Below are 20,879 nucleotides of genomic sequence, written 5' to 3' on the forward strand. Positions count from 1 at the left end.
AATTGACTATATAATGCACAATTTGTGAACTGCAATGCATACGAACAAGATGTGTTGTGTTATGATGTTTGACACACGTTTCTTGTTTCCCCTAAGGGTTTAATAAGCTTAGGGGCTAGGGTATAGTACGTACGCATTAATAACAAATTATAAAACGATACGAATAATTCACCAAATTGTCACGAGTAATGGATGTTATTAACTATATAATGCACAATATGTGAACTGCAATGCATAGGAATAAGATGTACCATGTTATGATGTTTGACACACGTTTCTTGTTTCCCCTAAGGGTTTAATAAGCTTAGGGGCTAGGGTATAGTACGTAGACATTACTAACAAATTGTTGTTATTGGAATATACGTATGTGCATTATTTGGTTTAGGTAGTGCATTATGTAGCTGTTAATTGTCATTATCTCAGTATATTATGCATTATTAGAGGTATTGTGTATATGGGTTAATCAACGGATTGAAGATTACATACGTGCATTTAGTAATGTCTACGTACTATACCCTAGCCCCTAAGCTTATTATACCCTTAGGGGAAACAAGAAACGTGTGTCAAACATCATAACATGGTACATCTTATTCGTATGCATTGCAGTTCACATATTGTGCATTATATAGTTAATAACATCCATTACTCCTGACAATTTGGTGAATTATTCGTATCGTTTTATAATTTGTTATTAATGCGTACGTACTATACCCTAGCCCCTAAGCTTATTAAACCCTTAGGGGAAACAAGAAACGTGTGTCAAACATCATAACACAGCACATCTTGTTCGTATGCATTGCAGTTCACAAATTGTGCATTATATAGTCAAATATATCCATTACTCGTTACCATGTGAAGATTACATACATGTCTACGTACTATACCCTAGCCCCTAAGCTTATTAAACCCTTAGGGGAAACAAGAAACGTGTGTCAAACATCATAACACAACACATCTTGTTCGTATGCATTGCAGTTCACATATTGTGCATTATATAGACAATTCTATGCATTACTCGTGACCATGTGGTGCATTATTCGTAGCGGTTTACAACCATTATTAGATTACTATTGTACCCTCATAATGCACAAAATAGGATAAATAATGCAACACGGGATTAATTACCCAATGTTGATCTTGACCGTCTATTTCTCTAATCTAATGGCTGATATTAAGAAGGAAAAAGGAGGAAATATAGGAAAAGGAAATGAATACATCCCTATATATATATATATATATATATATATTATGTTTGACCGTGAAAAAATATATAGTGAAGTCCAGCCCTTACAGTCAATTTTTTCTGTGTCCGCCCCTGCCTTGAAGCATATTTTATGTAGATTAACTATTTGTTATGAGTCAAATATATATTTCAACCAGAAATAGCCCTCTCTCTCATATAGTTCTTGTACTAGCTAGCTGGGAATGCTCACTTCTGTTATGAAGACATTCTTGATTGATTATTAGATAATTAGTTAAGAATTTTATTTTATATTTAGAGGGGGTAAATACAGCCATGAGTATTACTTTGCTATATGAACGTTTGATGCGACTGGGTAAAATTCCATGGGCGGAAGCGGAAATCATTCTTATTTGAAGATAAATGCAGGATGTTCTTGCATCATTAATTATGATTCGAAGATAATAAAAAGCATGCATATGTGGACTTGTACTTGGTATACTTTGATTTGTCCATACATAAATCATTAATTTCTTTTCATACTTTTCTAGAGGAGCAATGCATTTTTATATTATGGTTAGAAAAGTATTCTCAACTTTATGTAAGACTTTCAACACAGGCGCTCGTGTTGGGTCAAAATTTGTGTTGCCACAATAAATATGAGTAACTCAGTAATTATTCGTAAAACTACTGAGGCAAAATATGAAAAAAAAGGATCAAAGAGTGGCTAAAGATCAAAAGAAGAATGATGATCATCCTTGCATGACACCGTTCACCATGAGAATCCAACTCCTGCTGCCTGCTTAACGCATCAATAATTCTTTTCAAATTCAGACCATCTCAAAAAGCTCCGATTTTGGTAGTTCTGCAGATGAATTCGTCATCATTGTCAGCTTGCCAATAGTCAATCATCAAATCCGATTTAAAACCAATGCCAGTGTACACAACCATAACACCGATAAACACAACTACAAGCCAGTGACGATCACCAAGAGCCGTGACAATCCTGAGATGCATGAACATAGATAGGTACAAGGCCAAGATAAAAGCACTTATATTGATCAAGTCTGTTCAAAGTCACAGTAACACACCAAAACTCTACCAAATTGGAAAAAAGGTTGCATTTCTCAACAGCATATCTCCACTTCCTCTGCCTGAGATTCAACACAAAAGCTAACTTAATCGTGATGCCAAGATGGGAGCTGCAATATATTACCACCATATATCAGTTTTTTCTTCAGTAAAAGCCCCTTAAAAATGTATCACAGTGGATAATCCTACCTTAGGAAAAAGCTACATTAAGAAAAGGAGGCAAGAACCAGATCAAAGGTTTCTCTGAAACAGAAGAAATCCATTATACGTGCATTTAAGATTTATTGGGATTTCACATGAAATGAATCAACATAAAAATAATCAAGATTTCACATGAAATGAATCAACATAAAAATAATCAAGATTTCACATGAAACTACATGGAAACATATGAAAAAACATCAAACACATGTCTTTGCTAGGCATAAACTGAACCTAGTGCTTAGTCTTTCTTGGGTATATCTTTCTCTGATATTTCTTTGGGTTTTGCCTTCTTCTCTATTTCCCTGCAATAAGAGATTAAGATCAAAACAAAGTTCGCTTCGGCTTAGAACACAACAGCTAGTAGCATACTCAGCTCCATGTTACCAAATTGCAACTGAAATTGACAAAAAGACTAACCAAATTCTAACACTTCTATTCCAGAATATCAATCAGTATTTCAACACAATTGCTTAATATGGACATAAAGGAATACAAAATTGTGATAATCAGCATCAAATTCCCGAAAAATTAGCCCTTAGATTGTTCAGAAAAATCAATTAGCATCTCATTGCATCAATAAAAAATATTAATAACCAAATAAAAATATCAGAATTGATATATATTCTTCATTCAACTTAATACCCGATAAAAATCAGAAATTTCTTCATTCACACAACACAGATTACGCTATATAGAGATCAAAATAGCAACGGGGGCTCCAGCTCTCAAACACAAACCAATTCTCAAAATAACGAAAAATAATTCGTAGAAAATAAAGCAAGTATGCGATGCGCACTTAGCGGCGGAGGAGGATTCCTCCTCGAGCCAATTTCGGATTTGGCGGACGTTGCGACGGAAGATGGTGGCGGACTGCTTCACATCGCTCCGCAGCAGCAACACGACAGCGCTCACTCCGGCCACAGTCAGTATGAAATTCGTCAACGCCATTTCTTCTTTACGATTCGATTAATTCCACTGAATGGTGATCACAAAAAGATTGAAGCGTGTCGTTGTATCATAAATCAATTCGATTTCAAGGGTTTTGCAGAAGTGAAAATTTGGAAGCGGAAATGAAGTTTGGATGGAATCATTTTGGGCCTGGCCCATTATATAATGGGCTACTTTCTGTTGGGTCACCAAGCCTTATTTATTTAGCTCTTTCTAATGGATCATCATTATCTTTTTCTTTTATCTTGTGTTGATGGATCCTCGTGTTTGATTTTTCTTGAGTTGATGGAATGGATCCTCATGTTTGATTTCTTTCAATTTAAGACATTGTAAAAGTGGAAATAAAGGCATACTATGCAAAAATAATGATTTAAAATCGGCAAAAAATAATCAATTCCATGAGTGATTGGCATGATTAACTAAAATAAACCCTCAATTAAAATACTAGCTAGTCATTGTGTCAGCAGGAGGTGGATATCTTGGTAATTACTAAAAAAAATACTAAAAACTATAAATCCTACAGGCGACGAATATATAATTCAATATTCACACGCTGCCACATAATAAAAAACTTATATTTCAAGGACATAAAAATTGAGACACAATTATTAGTGTATGAAAAAATTTAAAAATAATCACAACTTAGGATTCAAAAATTGTTGAGGATAAATTATCTTAATTTTTTATTTTTTTAGGACGCTTCTATTTGTGTCATATAGTTTAGTTGAGACACCAATAATAAGAACACTTTATTCTTCGTTGTATTGACATATTTTCAAAAGAGACGTTTGTTCTTTGTATTCGTAGGATTCCATAAGTACAGATGCATTTTAATCTTTGTTAACCAAAATATGAAACTGAATTTCAAGTAATATGTGTATTCTAATTCTGGTAACTATACTAATCATTTCACTCACTCAAAATTGAGTATTAGACATTCTACTTATTAGAGCATCTCCAATGGGCGGATGTCCCACTCGGACATCCACTAGGACTTCCTAAAAACACCTCCTGCCACGTCACTAGGACTTCCCATCCCACTGTCATGTCACTAGGACATCCCCTTCACAGTCCGCCCTTCCCATCGCCCTTCCCACTAGGACTTCCCGCAATAAAAAAAATCACAAATTCACAAATATACGTAACGAAATTATAATTTTGACATGGAATACGGGAAAATTGCAAATGCTTCATTAAAAAAAATTACATAAAAAAAGAAAAAAAATTACATAATAAAAAAGAAAAAATTACATAATAAAATTTTTGACTCGGCTCACTCCTCGTCGTCCGTGCCGCCCCCGTCGTCCCCGCCGCTAATCTCGGCACCATAATCTCCAATGGGTGGCATGCCAAAATCGCGCCGACATCCATCGATGACATCCTTCAACATCCTTTTGTACACAGGATCTGTCGTGCTATGCCACCTATGCATGGTCCGGACCAAGCTAGTCGTTATCTGCGCGCGGGCGAGACGGTCGTACTCTTCTGGGGGAGCAGGGGCCTCCGATTGGACCTCGAACGACCCGCTGCTGCTTCCCCTAGCCTTCCGCTGCGCAGTCTTTTGCCCAATCGGGCGACGACGCCGGCGGGAGTCTGATTGAGGTAGCGGGGACACTTCCTCGGCTTCTGGGAGCTCGTGCTAACCAACACTGCTGCTGTATTCACCGGAAGCATTGATCTTCGTCCGCTTCTGCCAGCCCGATTCGACACCCCCATAAAACTTTTGGGAATCCTTCACCACGAGATAGGACTCCAACTGGTCGAAATCTTTGAACTTCAAAGATCTGTCGGGGTACTACGCCAGGGTTCTTCACATCCTCCTCGGACATACCGCTGGTTGCCTGGCGGAGATTGTTTTGGTAGAGGCCGGCAAATCGACTAAGCTTAGGCCTCAACCGCTCCCACTATTTTCGGCATTGTTCGGGAACGCGACTCTTCGCCCCAGCCGGTTTGTGTGTGAGGTAGGCTTCAGCGACGCGATGTCACAGTCTGTCAATATGCTGGTTAGCACCCACATAGGGATCCTCGACTATTGAAACCCAAGCCTTCGAAAGCGCGACGTTTTCCCACACGCTCCAGACCGTCCGCTTTCCCGTCTCCTCATCATCCTCCTCCTCAGCCACCGTTCGCGAGGAAGAGCCTGTGGCTTTCCCCTTGCCCTTGCCCCTGCCACGGCCCTTGCCCCTGCCCCTTGTCGCTGTCCCCACATCATCGAGAGTCTCCCTGATTGGAGATAGCCCCAACTCCTCAAAAGAGAAAGTTTCCACGCCGGTGAACTTAGTCTCCGGAACAAAACTGGATGGGGTATCAGTAGACAGCATATCGATAACCGGGCGATAGACATCGTCCGCTAGTGGTTCAGGGCCCCTGCCACCCCTCCACCAGGCATGGTCTGCATCATCCCCGGCATCATCCCCGGCATCATCCCACCCATCCCCATCATATTTGGGGTCATGCCCCCCATCCCCATCCCCATCCCCATCCTCATCATATTTGGGGTCATGCCCCCCATCACCGCTGCCCTGGGCATCATACCACCCATCCCACCCATCCAATTGTACATACCGAAGTAAGGGGACATCATACCACCCATCCCACCCATACCACCCATCCTACCCATTCCACCCATCCCCGACATTGCCGGAACCATTGTCGCATTTCCGCTAGAGTTTCCCTCCAGTTCGGCGGGAAACGTCGGAGTCAGCGACTCGCTCGTGCCGAGGGAGGTTCTGTCGTTCTCCATTAAGTAGAAATGAAATTTGTAGTAAAAGAAGAGAGAAACTTGTTAACACAAGTGGTGTGAATGAAATGACGGGCAACGAGCGGTATATATAGAGTTTAAAAAAAAAATTAATACCGGACGTCCGACCCACACGACAATGGCGGACGTCCGCCCGCCCGTCGCCCGCACGTCCGAGGACATCCGACGTCCTTACGAGACGTCCGTATCCTACCTTCCATGCCACAATGGCGGACGTCCCGGTCGCCCGTCGCGGATGTCCGACCGGACGTCCGCCATTGGAGATGCTCTTAACTCGGAACAAACTTCAATTTCATAAATAATTTATACTCTTACGATCATATCAATGAGCTCTTCCACATAGTAGTATTGATCTTGAAATTTAGGTAGCATTACAATTCAATAAAATTAATCAAAATACACGTTACATAAACATATGAGGTTTCTCGAAAGAATTTAGGTAGATTTACACTATAGAATCTTCTCAACAGGGAAGAATGAATAGGAATAGGAGAAGAAAAAAAGAGATGATATGTTTCTTTAGAATCTCGAGGGAGAAAAAGGAAGAAAAAAAGGTTCAATAAGTGAGATATATATACTATAAATCAATAATCACAGAATATATATCTTATCTTACAACAATAGGAAACATGCATTCAAACTTTATAATGTCCAGTACATGTCTCAAAAAGCAAACCGCATCTCATATATTTTTGTATCCTTTCATCAATGAAAACTATCATACTTCTTCGATGTCACGTGTATTTCTTGTCGTGCCACTAATTTTAAATTTGTACTCCATCTTTTTTTTTTTGTGTCACTTTGATTCCGTATGAATTTGAAAATAGTATATAGAAAATAAATTGAAAAATGTTAGAATCGTGCTTGGTTTTTGACTAATAATAAATGTTACAAGACATTTAATTTTGTGAAATTAAATGCAATAACGTCGATCTACGTTCCGAGTAAATGACCGTAGTATATTCATTTTCTCAAATCCGATTCCCGGTGAGTGAGAAATAATATATTAAAGTTGGTCACAATAAAACTAGAAATGAGCTATGTGAAAATACTAAGGGATTAATTAACTAGGTGTTAATTATCCTACATTGGGGATGATAAACTTCTTTGATGAAGTATTTAATCAGATGAATTATCATGTGTAATAATTATCGTGGAATAAGACGGGTGACAGAGCCCACACGCGCGCACCGCCGCCACGCACCGTGACCCGTGTCCCGTGCCCGGGGCACGGGTGCCTTGTGCCTTGGCAATTGGTCTTTGGGTGGCCTTTGGACTGTTCTTTGGAGCTAGTCGTTGAGCGTGGTTCGTGTCCCGCTTGTTCTTTTTTAGACCAACCCAAACTCCACGCACCCCGACGCATAACGGGAGTCAAAAGGTCCCCGCTGGAACCCGACTCACAACGAGAGTCAAAAGGTCCTCGCGCACACATAATGGCTGTTGACTTCATCAATGCCCTGCAGGTGGACTTGGCCTATAAATAGGCATGCATCCATTGCATTCTACACACAACATACTCAAGCATTTTGCATACACGCTCTCTCCCTCTCTGCATAAACTTCCCGTCGAAGCTCTGCCCCCGCCTCACTCCTGTTCGCCGGAGCTCTGCTGCTAGCGGTGCTGCTACTTCAGAGACGAAGCCGTTTTATCTTTGGGGACGACATGCCAAACCGTGAGCACTACCGGGGCGTATCTCGTCTTGCGGAAAGAGGACTCCGCGACTCGGCTTACCGCTTTCCACAAGTTTCCGTGTAATTTTGTTCAGTTATTTTTCATGTAATTTCCTTTATTTTCCATTGTAATTTCGCCCGGCAAGACTTATATCTCATTCCACAACAAAAAAATTAATCAATTATGATTCTTACTTCTATATTACTTATAATAACATGCATATGAGTGCGACAAGTAGAATGTAAGGTCTATTTTTAAAAAATAATAAAATTAAAATGAGACATTTAATAAGAGACATCCTAAAATAGAAAAAAAGGGACGAGAGACGAAGGGAGTAAGTTTTTTATTATATACAATTAGGATTCAAAATTTATTTTCAGTATATTTTTTTTTCTTTGGTGAAAATAGTGAAATCGGTGAGTAGAATTAACACCAGCATTTTTCAAAAGAAAATATTTCGTTATATACCCATTAATATTATTTCAACAAAGAATATATCCTGAAAATGAAGTTCTTCTTATCCATTCACTTGATACCACAATAGTACTATACTGTATATTGATCTGATAGATTTTGATGTCATGCAGATTTAGGAGTGAGAGATATTTCAGTTTTGTGTTTCTTTTTTAAAGACAAATTAATACTTCTATTTAATAGTATCAAACAATATATATGAAGAATTATTAATGCTGGAATGATTCAGTGGAATAGATATTGTATATATAATCCGAATATATTTATTTCTGTAAAATTAACGACATAGTTTACTGATGAACCAACATTATTTTTTGTTGTTAAAAGATGATATAGAATGGCATATATATTTCCAGATGTGGTGCAATCACAATGTTTTGAAAGTCGTGCAGAAGTAAAATGACAAATTTGGTAAAAAATATATGTATGATGCAATTAAAATATTAAGATGATACTTATTTTCAAAACCAATAAATTACTGAAATGAAGGTTTCAACCATAAAAAAAACATACTAACAATTACTTACTTGATTTGTTTTGTGCCACATTGATACGATCATATCCATATCCCAATTATTTAGTTGCATATTTGATTTACCATATCTTTTCCATATTTGTTTAGATATTTGTTTCTTGTTCATTAAGTTAGTAGCATTATAAATAGGAGTTATTGTTATCACTTTATTAATTCAATGAATATATTATTTTCCACAAACTTGTCTTGAGTAACAAGAATATCATATTTCGTTTCCCAATTGTTGTTCGTCGGAGAACGTCCGAAAATCAGCAATCCGTGGTCTATCTTTCGAGAACGTCGAAGGTTCGATCACCTTATCTCTCCGAGAAGTTAGCCATCCGGCCTCGTTACGGAGAACGTCCGTAACAACTGGTGCTTTCATCCAGAGCTCATCCTCCATCTTCGTTCATCCCTATTTCTCCAAATAAATCACAAATATTTCTTACCGCGCTTGCGGCTGAGAGTGACAACTGTGTATCTCATCGATCAATCGAAACCGCTTTCACTTCCGCGGCAGAGCGTCGAGATCTTTGCAACTACACTGGAGATACTGTATATCTCATCATGTCACGCAACTACACCGGAGTCGGACGAAGGGATCAAATCTGCATGCCGCCGAGTACAGATTACATTCGAGACATAGTGATACCTCCGTTAAAAGGCTCGACGCCACAAGAATTGATCGGCGATCCGTCGCATCGCTTGTCGGCGAACAACCGCCACCGCGATGGCCAACCGCGGCGGCCACTGCGCGATAATCCAAAGGCCAGAAATCCGTCGTGCGACGTTACAGGAACAACCGCGATTTCCTCCACCGGTTTGGAGAAGATCTTAGCGCGATTTGACAGAATGGAACGCAGGCTGGAGAAGTTGGAAGTGCCCGACAATGATCCACACTATTTCTCGGATGAAATTGATGACGAAGGGTATCACTCCCCGTGCGACGCTTGGGCGGCAGACGACGATGTCCACCGGCCTTTCATCCACGGACGACGAGACCGTGGTGGGGATATCTGTCATCGACGAGGCGCTGCCCGCGCATTACATTGGCGCGACGACCGTCTTCCGCAGCAGAACGTTCATCGGGCGCCGTACCGCGATCGCCCCGAGCCTCGCCACCGCACGTGCTGGGACGGGCCGCAGGATCGATACCTGGGGATGGACGAGTCCGAACAACAACACTATGTGGACTTCTATTCCGGATCGAGGCATCGCCGGACTTCTTGGGATCAGCCCTCCCGAACATCTGGTTGTCGTGTGGGAGAGATTCGCGCTCCTCCGCTGCCGAAACCACCGCCACAGCCGGTACCAGAGCCAGAACTGTTCTATGGCCCGACGCATCGTGGGACATCGGACACTCCCGCATCAAAACACACGACGCGCCCCTCTTTCGGCCCTCGGGGCTTTCTTCACGCTGATTCAGACGTGCCGTCACGATTCCCACCTAGCGCGTATACTGGCCAGCAGCGAGAGCAGTCCCAAACCCGGAACCGGCACCTGCACCCCACGTTCCCAAGCCCCCGTACCCCCGCACATCCACAGCACGTGCTCGACCAACAACCACAGCCAAGTCGCCACCGCGCTGCACCGCCCCCGCCGCTGCACATGGATCAGCAACGATCGTCATCCTGCGGCCATCCTACGACTCACCTCCGTCAAGCTACGGCCTACCTCGAATTGCCCACTACTGTGAAGCAGCCCCTGCTCCAACGCCCGCCCTCCTGCCTGCGTTCCCCGAGCCTCCACTCCGCTACGAAGCTTGTTTCTTGTGAAGAGAAATACTTGGAGAGTGATGCAAAAGTGTTGAATCAAGTTGACTTGCGGCTCAATGAAAAGAAATTAGTAGATGATGAAGTACGAGCTATAGAGGTGGATAAAATTGATGACGATGATGGTCTTCATGATTCAAGTAAAAAGAATGAGGAAGAGGCATATGTAGAGGAGGACGATTCCATAGAGGAAGTGCTGAAGGTCATCTCCTCATTCCCTGTTGTTCAAGTGCAATCCAAATCTATTGTTGAGAATTGTTGGGGCAAGAAAGGAGATAATGCTTACGCCGGTTTGTGCATAATTGTTGGTGTCTATGTGGATTTGAGTATTAGTGATGTTACAAGTATGAATCATCGATCAACATCGCCCGATACCGATGCAAGGTTGATCCCTCCGCGCAATGACATGTTGGATTCGAACATTCTTGGAGGCGTGAACAAGCTTTTCGATTTGGCAAGGAATTTTTCCAAAAAAATCGGGTCTCCTTTGTTGATTTTTGACAAAGGTGATAAATGGAGATATTCAGTTGTTCGATATGTGTTTGATCCAGGAGGAGACGCCTCGCCAAAGCTTTGGCTTTCAACTCTCATAAGTGGTTCGTGGTTCCCACCTTGAGGACAAGGTGTATTTCAACCGTGGGGGAGTTGATACGATCATATCCATATCCCAATTATTTAGTTGCATATTTGATTTACCATATCTTTTCCATATTTGTTTAGATATTTGTTTCTTGTTCATTAAGTTAGTAGCATTATAAATAGGAGTTATTGTTATCACTTTATTAATTCAATGAATATATTATTTTCCACAAACTTGTCTTGAGTAACAAGAATATCATATTTCGTTTCCCAATTGTTGTTCGTCGGAGAACGTCCGAAAATCAGCAATCCGTGGTCTATCTTTCGAGAACGTCGAAGGTTCGATCACCTTATCTCTCCGAGAAGTTAGCAATCCGGCCTCGTTACGGAGAACGTCCGTAACACACATCTATGCTATTCTACTTAAACAAAGACTTTTCTATCTAGTTAATGATTAAAGAATCATTTGACGAGCTTTCAAAATAGATTAAACCAAACATCATTTAACTTTTCGAAATATTCTTCAATTAATCAAAATTTAATTGATTAGTTAGGAGATTTGATGTGGACCATTTAGTCTCCAAAAGGAAGCTAGTGAACTTACCTTTCAATTGAAAAAAGATCTATGAGCAAAAGCCATCAAAACTTGAAATTCACTTCACGTCCATATATGCGCATTGGTGATTTAATTAAGCATTCATATCATAAAGAGTAGAGTCACTTCTTTTTGGTACGAATATTAAAAAAAGATACTAAACATATTAAGTGAAGAGATAATAAAGTAAGAAATAGAGAAAAGTAGAGAGAATATAGTGAGTGGAGGAAAAGGTGTTATATTTTTTTTTACTAAATAGGGAAATAATGACTCTATTATGATGGAACGTCCCCAAATATAAAAATGACTCAACTACTATGGAATGAAGGGAGTACTTAACAATGACAACGTGTATTTCACTTTGCGTCCATGCATATTGGGGATTTAATTATATGAGTATTATATTCATGACATTCACGTCCATGCACATTGGTGATTTAATTATATATACTTGTAATTAATATAGTAATTAGTTATTTTAGTTTTTAAGAGCGATTTAAGTTGATAAGATATTACTTAAGTTAAGATAAGATATTATTTCGCATCTTAAATTAATTATTTTTTCGATATTTTTAATAGAAGATCCTATATAGTATATATATCAGCAAGTTCAAAATAAAGTGTATTATTCTTCTTACTTTTTTACTAGTGCATGCCAGAGATATTTTTTTCCAAGCTCAGGGTTTTTCTCAAGTACAACAAGAACATAATCTCAAGTAATAGGTATATCTAACTAAATTTGTTAACATATATAAGAAAAAAAATCATCTTTAAAATCTTTGATTGTAGATCTCACACAATTTCCAGAGGATATATAAAAGTAATTTCTAGAACTCTATCTTTAATGATTTCAAAAGTATGGAACTTCATGAATAACTAGGTATACCTTTGATCGAAGACAAAAAATAAATTTATTTAAATAAGTTGTCCACATCTAGATTTTCGTTCACTTTCTCGATTTTTTTTTAATATCGTGTTATTTATAAACAAAATTTACATCATAGATTTGATTTTCATAATTATAGAGATTTATGATAATTGATTAATCTTAACTGAAAATACTAGTAGCATAAGAGTACATTCATTATACAAGACATGACATGAGGGAAAACCGAAAATCATAAATCAAATGTAGCACTGCTCCATAAAAAATCATTTCCCTAGAATTTATTCCCCATATCAAATAAAAATATATATAGAAGCAGATCGATTCGACAAATAATTGGACCGTGCAACTTTTAGATAAGATAATCATTAACAATTTGTTTAAAAGGGCTATCCTCCTATAAGTTCATTAATTATCTGTCTAATTACAAGTGGCTGGCTACTTTTAATATTTTTATAGTAAGTGTTTAAGTAAAAGTTTGTTTTATTTGCTTGCTAAGATGCTAATATTCTTAATCTATATTGATATCAACTCTAGCCACGTTTTCATCAAGTAACTCAATATAGACCATGCTCTTATCCAAGTCTCATTATCACTTTCAGAAACATAGTAAGTATAGAGTTTTGTCGATAATCTATTCAATTTAAGATTTTGAAAATAATTCATTAGTGTACATATGTGAACGGCCTCGTATAATAATTATGCAAATCACAATTTCCATTTTGGCATATCCCTTATCAATTGTCTTAATTCACTTTTTTAAAGTTTTGAAAATAATTCATTAGGGTACATATATGAACGGCCTCGTATAATAATTATGCATTACACTTTCCATTTTGGTATGTCCCTTATCAATTGTCTTACTTCACTTTTATTATATTTTTGATAATAGACACATGCTCCACTAATTCAATTCCACTTACGTTTTATTACTTCATAAAATTAATTTAAAGTAGGACCCACATATCACTAGCTTTCTTATACATTTCTTAAAACTTGTGTGTCGGATCAAAGTGAGACACATATTAAAGGACATAGAGAGTAGTAGAAAAAAATCTTCTTCCAAAAATCTCATCGATTCAAAAATCTCATCGAAAAAAAATTCTGCGTCCGCCCTGAATATGACAGGTATTGAAAAGCAACAACATGCAACATCCTCATGCATATAAATACCCTACAAAATATCATTTGCTTCCCACAAAACATATCCATATCCATATTTTCCCACTTCTTCGGATTCATCAAATAAATCCCAATTAAGGCGATGGATTCCAACCGTGCCAAGCGGCGGAGCTTCTCCAAATCAAATCTAATCAAGTCGCTCTACCGCGCCGCGAAGCCTTCCACCGGCGCGGCCAATTCCTCGCCGGCTCCAAGTCCATACGAATTCGGTGTCGCAAATCCAGCCGTCGGGTTCATCATCGTCAACCAGGAGCAGGCTTATCCGCAGCCGGCACCTAAAGTCTCGTTCGTCGTGGCGGAGAGAAATCGCGGCCGGACGGAGAATTTCTATGCCGCTGCGGCCGACGAAGGCGTCGACGCGAAGGCGGCCAAGTATATATCCACCGTGCAGGAGAGGTTCCGGCTTGAACGTGTTAATTCGGAGCGCAAAAATTACCAAGATATTCTTGTCTAATTAAAATAGAGTATAGTATTTTTTATTTTGTTTGAGACAAATTTATCTATGTGGCTGTGTAATGTGTTTATTAGTATGACTTTATGTTATTATTGGTAGCTGGGTAAGCCACTAATCCTCCTTGCTTTCATAATCAATTTACCTTACGAATTTATGATATATATATATATATATAAAGACGGTTAGATTGACGTCACGTGTCATTTAATAATGCAGATAAACATAATCCATGATTTCTACACAGTTACATGCATTTAGATAAACATAATCTATGATTTCTACACAGTTACAACATTGTACAAACACAAAATGCATCATTTCAGCCTATTGACTGCCTATTCAAAACACTAGCATGGTATGTGCATTCATGTGTAATCACTGAATGCATCATTCATGCACAAAGGCAGCCTATCCAAAAAACACAAAAGCTTCGTCTATACCTTCATAATCCTAATGACTGAGCAATCATCTCCAATTCCTTATTGCTCCCTTGGTCCTGCAGGTAAGCAATTGCTTGCATAGCCAGCTCCACTGGAACTTCTAGATCCGTTAGAAGTTGATTAGTTCTCCTTAAATGTGTTTTCCCTATGTGGGGCAGCTTGTAGCTGTTATGACCCTGGACTTTCATGATTTCCATGAAACAGCCTTGAACACTTAGGAAAACATTGTCCAAAGTCTGTGGCTGTAAGTCATTGAATGATTGCACCACTGCATTGACTAAATCATCCACATTTTTGCATGCAGTCTGAGTTTGCAGTGATTGTATTGCTCTAAACCAACCCAAATCATTGACATTAGTGTCAGGAGAGTTGGTGGTTGTTGCACAAGTGATATTGAGAAACCACTTTGTTGTGCAGCTTCTTTGAAAGCTGGATCATTGTCTTTGATGTGTGGTCTTGCATTGTCTTGTTGTATCTTGAGAACTTTAGTTGCCCCATCAGACCACTTGGCTATAATGGCAGGTAATATATGTTCCCAACAAGGTGCCATGCATTAAATCATCATTTGCACAAATTACAAAGCTTCATTACTAGTGTATCATGAGTATGTAGATACACTAGTTTGTAATGGCTGATGTGCACACATTAATTGCATTACAGAGATGCAAACATTACCTCATTTCCACAACATTACAAAGCTTCATTACTAGTGTATCATGAGTATGTAGGTACACTAGTTTGTAATGGCTGATGTGCACAAATTAATTGCATTAAAGAGATGCAAGCATTACCTTGTTGATCAAGCAGTCCCTGGTCACATCTTTTGTGATACTCTCTATGGGTTTTGTCTCCAAGTGCCTGCCATTCTGTTCTTGCTTGACCTTTTGGCTGTAACTTGTTGGTAAATGGAAAAATTCCAATTTTTCCATCAAACAAGACTTCACCATTAACACCAAACAAAAGCCTACAAACTGCACACATGAACATAATTTTTTATATGAACTGCTTATTTTTACATGTTCTATGAGGTTCTTCCTCTCCTGGAGCAAGATAGAATCTTTGAGCTCCTTTTGTCATGTAGAACCACTTTTCATCAATGTGTATGGTGTTGTACATGTTCCTGAACTTGATCTTGTTCAAGATCATGTCTAGTTTTAAAGATTCAACTGTGAATCTCAGTCTCAACAACTTGTTTGCAGCTGTTAAGCTGGGCTTAATGGCTGATGTGTGTGTCCTAATTAGGCCTGCCTTAACCCACCTCCAAACAGTGGCTTTTGAACAACCCAAACCGGCTGCCACACTTAAGAGGTTGCATACTCTTGAGTACCTCAACATCAAGATGCAGTTTTTTGGGGTAAGTTCTCACTTTTTTAGACTTACCAATTGCATTGATTGTCCTCGTTGTTGTGTTTCTTTGCAGCATTCCACCACCGTGTACAGGTTTGACGGGAGATTTTGAATTTGAGTTGTGCTTCCTTAAGTGTGCCGCTAGGAGGAACAATGCCAATGCACCTTCCAATGATCAATTGAACCACTTGGTTCTTGAATTCTGAGGAGTACTCTTGATGCCCCATTATGAGCATTCAAGGCAGTGGTTGAGCAGTGGCTGGATACACAACATTCAAGGCAGATTTTGGATGGAGAGCATTCAAGGCAGTGGCTGGATAGAGAGCATTTACTCCATTTGGTGTAATGACAGTGGTTGGATAGAGATTTGGTAGCAGTGAAGTATTAATACATTGGCTGAAAAGTGGCGCCACCTTTAAAGTTAATGGAAAGTGGCGCCAGTATTTTGGTGAATTGTTTGTAATGTGTTTGGCTGTGAATTTTGAAAAGTTACATAATCAATTTTGAGTTAATAAAAGAGCAACTTTCTATCTACGGTCTGTTTTAAATATTCAAATGTTACAGATTTCATTTTGCACATTGTAGGTCCATCTCTTTTTTATCTACAGAATTTAAATATTGAATGTGAATAATTAACAAATAAATAAATCATTTAAAAAAAGAATTATTGTTTCAAGTTTAATTAATAATTCAAATCCAAAATTGAAATTCAAATCTAAAAAGTCCACCTACTTCATCTACTTTATTATCTACCCACTTAATCCACTAAACATCCCTTTCTTAGACTCCGTGCCGAAAAGTTCCGCCTCAACTATGGCGAAACGGAGGGAGTATTTCTTAAAACCAGTATGGTCAAAACGTGACCAAATTTAAGTGATTTACTTCTAAATAGTCGGTAATTTGTATGGACTTCAGAAATTACACAAAAATACTTTAAGAATAAGATATAGATCAACATTTTAATGTGCTTCATGTTTCCAATACTAGGCACGTCACAGAAGAATAGCTCTTAATTTCAAGGCTACTAGGAATTGGACCATCGCCGCTCCTCTATATATATGCTGTTGAGATTGCATTTTTCAGTATTTTTTGTAAGGTCAAAAGACAAAAAGGATCTAGTTAATAGATAAACCTTCTTTAAATAAAATGGTACTAATAAAATTTACAACATTAATATTGTAAATTCTTAGAGTAGAGAAACTTGGAAATTCATTTTTTTCAAAAAATGATAAAATCAAAACAACATTACTTTCAATTAGTCCCTCCATCTTTTTTCATAATTAAAAACATAGTAATATAGAAATTTGTTGTATTAAAATTGCAATAAAATAAAATGTCCAATCTAAAAATACTCAGAATCATTATTAAGAGTTTATTAGAGCCCTTTTAACTGCTATACCAATAGTGTAATACATGCGCCGCCTCTAATAGTTAATTAATTAATTACCAAATAAGTAACGAGTAATGATCTAGTTGTCCTTAATTCAAAGCCAATAAATATATTTCCGATCTCAAATAGTTTAGTAGGGTTTGATCTAATTTAATTTATTGTCTCGATAAATAAACCATCGTTAAACTAAAACACAGATTAAAAAAATAAAGTACGACTAAAAAAGTAAAAACAAAGACATCACTTCAGTTCTCTAGAGTAATTCAAGCGTCAATATTTTCATCTCCTCCCAAACATTCCTTGCATTCAAAGGGTAGAAGCACTGCAGCAAAACGAACCGTAGAGAGACCAAACGCAGGGTGCTTTTCATCTCCACAACGTGCAATGCCTAGGGCGTGTTTGGCGGGTGCCACAGTTTCAGTGGATGCGGTGAAAGATGCAGTTGAAGAAGCGATGATGCCCAAACACGTCGCTATAATCATGGATGGAAATGGAAAGTGGGCTAGAGATAGAAAGTTGGCTGTTGGAGATGGCCTCAGAGCCGGCTGCAGAATCTCACAACCCTCATTTCCAACTGTTGTGACCTCAGAATCAAGACTCTAACAATCTTCGCATTTTCCAACGACTCTAGACGATCCCAAGTCAGTATTCGTCATTTTCTCTTTTCTTTTTCGTCTTTATACTACCTCGTACATCCCCTAAAAATAGATACTTTAGAGACCACATATGTTTTTATGCGAAATTCATAAAATATGAGTACGAAAGAAAAACAAATAGTAGGAGTAGTTGAAATATTGTTACATGATAATAAAATCTACATTATTGTAGTGTAAATATTGATGTAAAATAAACTTATGGAGTAATTGAGATATGAGTCATATGACTTGAGAGACATGTTATAATTAATTGAATACAAGCATGTACTATATATGTTCCATAATAGTAGTAGTACTAATTTTCATCCTGTTACAGATGGAAGTGGACTTAATGATGAGTTCTACAGAAAATTACATACGAACAGATGTCAAGGAGCTTAAAACAAGGTAATAATATATCTACAAACCATATCTTTTACAGAGCCAAAAGAAATTTGTTGAGGATCCAAATTTTAGTACATTAAATAGACATTCCATGGTATAACACCGTAAAAAATTAAAATATTAACAATTTTGATAATTAAATTATAGGTATTAAAATGACTACAAACCACTAATGAGGACCCTTAGATTTAGGAGCAGATTCAATCTTAGTCTGGCACGGGGCAGACTTGCTTGCTTATGTATCGCAAATTGCTTGATTATCTCTAATTTCGTATCACAGATTGCTTAGAGTCATATGCCGAGTTGCTTGTCTATGTACCACATATTGCTTGCCTATGTATAGCAGATTGCTTGTCTAGATTGGCATTTTAATTATGGTGTCACCATAGTGCTCTGATTTCGTACACAGATTGCTTGGAACCATATGCCGAGTTGCTTGCCTATGTATCGCAGATCGCATGCTACGTTGTTGTCAAGTTGTCACTTTAAGACTAGTGTCACTCTAACGCACCCTTTATCTAAAATTATATTATGTGAATTATGTGAACACAGTTAATTGAATGTGCATGGGATGCCCGTGACGAGAGCCATAGTAAGAAGATTTTAAGAGGGTCTCTCCAACTTTGTTCAAGGGAGTGTTGCAAGAAGAGTTGTCGACGCCTGGAGTTGTCCTTGTTGCGAAGACTACAATCCTGGTCACACAAGATACAGAAAGCATAGAGAAGTCAAGGACATAAAGTTAAGGACGTTTTTTAATGCAATAAAGGACGCAAATTTGTTTTTCTAAATATACCACCAATGCTACAAAAAACGTCCTTATTGTTGGTGTCCCAATTAAAATTAGAGGACACAAGTGGAAGCGTCTTAAAAAATAAAAGATTAAATTAATTTATCCTTAATTTACGAAACACATTCTTTTGCATCATAAATTGTTTTTTTTATAAAATTTTCCAGCGCAAGTAATTGCGTCTCGATTTTTGTATCTAAAAAATAAGCTTTTCGAGTGACTTATCATTAAAAATGATATCGTTTAAATGATTGTTTTTTTGCTACATCTGCATTTCCAAATTCAAACTAACACGTCATCTTCAATTTGGAGCAAATTAATTGTGTGATATAAAAAGGAGTAAAGTTCATGTATTCAAATTTTTTTTATAAAAAAAAACAAAATTTGGAGGCAAAAATAGAAAAGAATGAAAGTTAACAGATTATTATGGTTTAAGATGACAGGAAATTATCAGAGTCTAACTGGTTGCATGTTAAAAAGAAAAGATTGATTTTTCCGGAATGCACATAATCGCTCATCAAAGTGAAGAAAATAAATAATTTAGAGCTTGGGACATTTTCTTTCGAAATATCTTCCATGCATGGGCGGAGCCAGTATTTCAATTCAACGGTGACAAAAATATATATAAGAAAAAAATTTAAAAATTTAAGGTGGGACATTTATAAAGGAAATAAAAAAAATTAAAAATTATATAACAAAATAGTAGTATATGAAATATATTGAGGGGCAAATGAACTTTCTTTTACACAGTTAGGCCATCCACAACGATGTTGCTATACAGTTCCTTAAATTACTATTTGTAGACCCCACTGTACTTTTTACTCCATTCCTTAACTAAGGAACAGAACCTGCAACCCTAAGTTCCTTAACTGTTACTTAAATTACTATTCATTCAATTTCATTTTTTATTTTTATTTCCAACCCAATTCAATTAAAACAAACACACTTCATTAAAAAACACACAACATAAAAAAAATTACAACTTAAAATTTAAAAAAATAAAAAACACACAATTAAAATCCTAAAAAATTAAACGTTGCATAATTTAAAATACAAATTTAAAGAAAATAAAAAAACTACTCCGCCGGCGAATCATCCCCCGAAGGCGGCGGAGGTGCAATAGGAGGCGGAAGGCCAAGTTGTGCTGCCATATGCACAATTCCGTTCCACCAGGCTTGGTATTGGGCGGGCGAGAAGCGGGAACTGTCCGCCATTGTGGCAGTCATGTACATGGCCATAAGGGAGTTCGTTCCTCCCTCGAGCCCTATCCCGAGCCCACCTGGCTTGATTCGCCTCGACCCTTCCTCGCTCTAGCCGCCTTCGCCGCCTTGGTCCCTTGCGACCGACGGCGCCCATGGCTGGATACCGCGCGCGGCATCGCTGGTCGTGCCCGCAAACTCCTGCGGTGCACTCTCTTGTGCGCCGCTGCCCTCACCGGTGTCACCAGACGAGTATTGGCCACTCGTCGTGTGCTTCGTGCGCTTTGAGGTTGGGCCCGAGCTGGATCGGACACCGCCGGCCCACCTTTCCTCGTCCTTGACCACCTGCCAAACATCAACATAT

The 20,879-nt window shown here is 38.3% G+C and overlaps 2 protein-coding genes across 2 annotated transcripts; both read right to left on the bottom strand.

The window, feature by feature from the left end:
• Positions 1-1,749: 1,749 nt before the first annotated feature.
• Positions 1,750-3,424, bottom strand: LOC121764064. The gene is made up of 6 exons (XM_042160154.1): positions 3,273-3,424; positions 2,861-2,870; positions 2,763-2,778; positions 2,500-2,515; positions 2,272-2,334; positions 1,750-2,186 (listed from the first exon to the last, which is right to left on the bottom strand). Exons 1-6 carry the CDS (start codon positions 3,422-3,424, stop codon positions 2,021-2,023), a joined length of 423 nt encoding a protein of 140 aa, XP_042016088.1. The 3' UTR covers positions 1,750-2,020.
• An 11,330-nt stretch (positions 3,425-14,754) lies between these two features.
• On the bottom strand, positions 14,755-15,898 carry LOC121764065. The gene is made up of 4 exons (XM_042160155.1): positions 15,769-15,898; positions 15,544-15,723; positions 15,093-15,262; positions 14,755-14,994 (listed from the first exon to the last, which is right to left on the bottom strand). Exons 1-4 carry the CDS (start codon positions 15,896-15,898, stop codon positions 14,755-14,757), a joined length of 720 nt encoding a protein of 239 aa, XP_042016089.1.
• Positions 15,899-20,879: the final 4,981 nt, after the last annotated feature.

This window comes from Salvia splendens, chromosome 14 (assembly GCF_004379255.2).
Source record: "Salvia splendens isolate huo1 chromosome 14, SspV2, whole genome shotgun sequence".
Classification (NCBI taxonomy): domain Eukaryota; kingdom Viridiplantae; phylum Streptophyta; class Magnoliopsida; order Lamiales; family Lamiaceae; genus Salvia; species Salvia splendens.

Excerpts from the sequence above, each read along its gene's own strand:
- LOC121764064 (XM_042160154.1), bottom strand. The coding sequence starts at position 3,424 with ATGGCGTTGACGAATTTCATACTGACTGTGGCCGGAGTGAGCGCTGTC. Across the intron at positions 2,187-2,271 it reads TCCAATTTGGTAGAGTTTTG|GATTGTCACGGCTCTTGGTG; the intron begins GTGTGTTACTGT and ends CATGCATCTCAG.
- LOC121764065 (XM_042160155.1), bottom strand. The coding sequence starts at position 15,898 with ATGATCTTGAACAAGATCAAGTTCAGGAACATGTACAACACCATACAC. Across the intron at positions 15,724-15,768 it reads GGAAGAACCTCATAGAACAT|TTTGTAGGCTTTTGTTTGGT; the intron begins GTAAAAATAAGC and ends TCATGTGTGCAG. Across the intron at positions 15,263-15,543 it reads GGGACTGCTTGATCAACAAG|CCAAGTGGTCTGATGGGGCA; the intron begins GTAATGCTTGCA and ends CTGCCATTATAG.